This window comes from Wasmannia auropunctata, unplaced genomic scaffold (assembly GCF_000956235.1).
Source record: "Wasmannia auropunctata unplaced genomic scaffold, wasmannia.A_1.0 LD267046.1, whole genome shotgun sequence".
Taxonomy (NCBI): Eukaryota; Metazoa; Arthropoda; class Insecta; order Hymenoptera; family Formicidae; genus Wasmannia; species Wasmannia auropunctata.
In genome coordinates, this window is record NW_012095844.1 from 1 (window position 1) to 1183 (window position 1183).

The window sequence follows — 1183 nt, forward strand, 5'->3', positions numbered from 1 at the left end:
TCAATTTAACACAAAATATTCAAATAATCACAACATATTAAATTAACACTGGGATATTAAAAATTTTATATAAAATAATATTTTAAGAAACAAGACTTCGAGCGGACTGTTTTTACGCAAGTGTATAAAATGTTCTTTATTTAGCGTAACAATATAAAAAATATAATATAAAAAATAAAAAATATAATATAAAATGCAAAAGGGGATATGCGATTCATTTCGAGCTTACCTCCGTAGGGATGAAGTCCAGGAAATCGTCAAAAGTCTTTGCGGCAGGAAGTCCGCAATATCTACGGTAATAATTGTAGCCAGGGAGGCCGTGATCGCGGCCACGTTCGATGTCCAGGCTGACGGCATCCAAGCCAAGATCGTTGCCATTGCTGGTATACAATTTGCTTGTCATCTGCAAGAGTAACGATTATGCATTAGCACGAGAGATTCCTCCCTACGAGCGTTTTTTTTTTAATACGGAGAGGAAAAAAGTACTTGACGCCTGCATGCACTTACGTCGGGAATGAGACTGATGTCCATCCTCTGGCTGGTCTGAGTGGCGAGGCCGCGGAGCAATCCGTCGAGCACCTCCTCCGATTCGATTACGCGCGGATTGAAGAAATGCTCCGCCAGCTGTAGCGTCTTGTTCTGCTGGCGGAAATTGTCCGGCAAGCTAGAAACAGGAAAGGATCGTATATTTTCTCGCTGTATATTTTCGCACGGTATAATAACTATCAATCACCGGGAGAATTTATTTCCGGCGTATAGCGCTTACCTCAGCTCTCCCTGCATCAGCGAATTCAGGAAACGCAGTGCCGCGGTGGCGGCCTCGTTGCTGACCGCCGGCTCGTCATCGGAATTGTAGCCGCGGCTGTAATTGTTCCCCGTGGCGAGACCCATGGCCCGTGTGAACCTTCTGCCCAACAGGATCGGCAGCCACTCCTTGTACGTGATGTGCTGAATCTCCGCGATCACGATGCGCCTGGCCTCCTGGTACAGAACCTCGTCCGGCCAGTCCCGGTTCAGTCTGGCAAGCTCGTCGGCGATGCGATTGTGCTCACGGTGCCAGACCGTGTGTATCACAGCTAACTGAGGATGAACGTTCACGCGATCGTCACCTGGAAGCATATATTTGTTAGAAATATTATAAAACGCTCTTCGTGACAAATATACACGGAAAGAACGATTTTGT

The 1183-nt window shown here is 46.2% G+C and overlaps 1 protein-coding gene across 1 annotated transcript; it reads right to left on the bottom strand.

Annotated features, from left to right (window-relative positions):
• Positions 1-229: 229 nt before the first annotated feature.
• LOC105462265 (peroxidase-like) lies at positions 230-1119 on the bottom strand (the record flags this gene model as incomplete). The annotated part of the gene is made up of 3 exons (XM_011708786.1): positions 767-1119; positions 508-664; positions 230-403 (listed from the first exon to the last, which is right to left on the bottom strand). Coding segments are annotated over exons 1-3 (684 nt in total), but the record flags the coding sequence as incomplete, so codon positions are not given.
• Between the last annotated feature and the right edge of the window lie 64 nt (positions 1120-1183).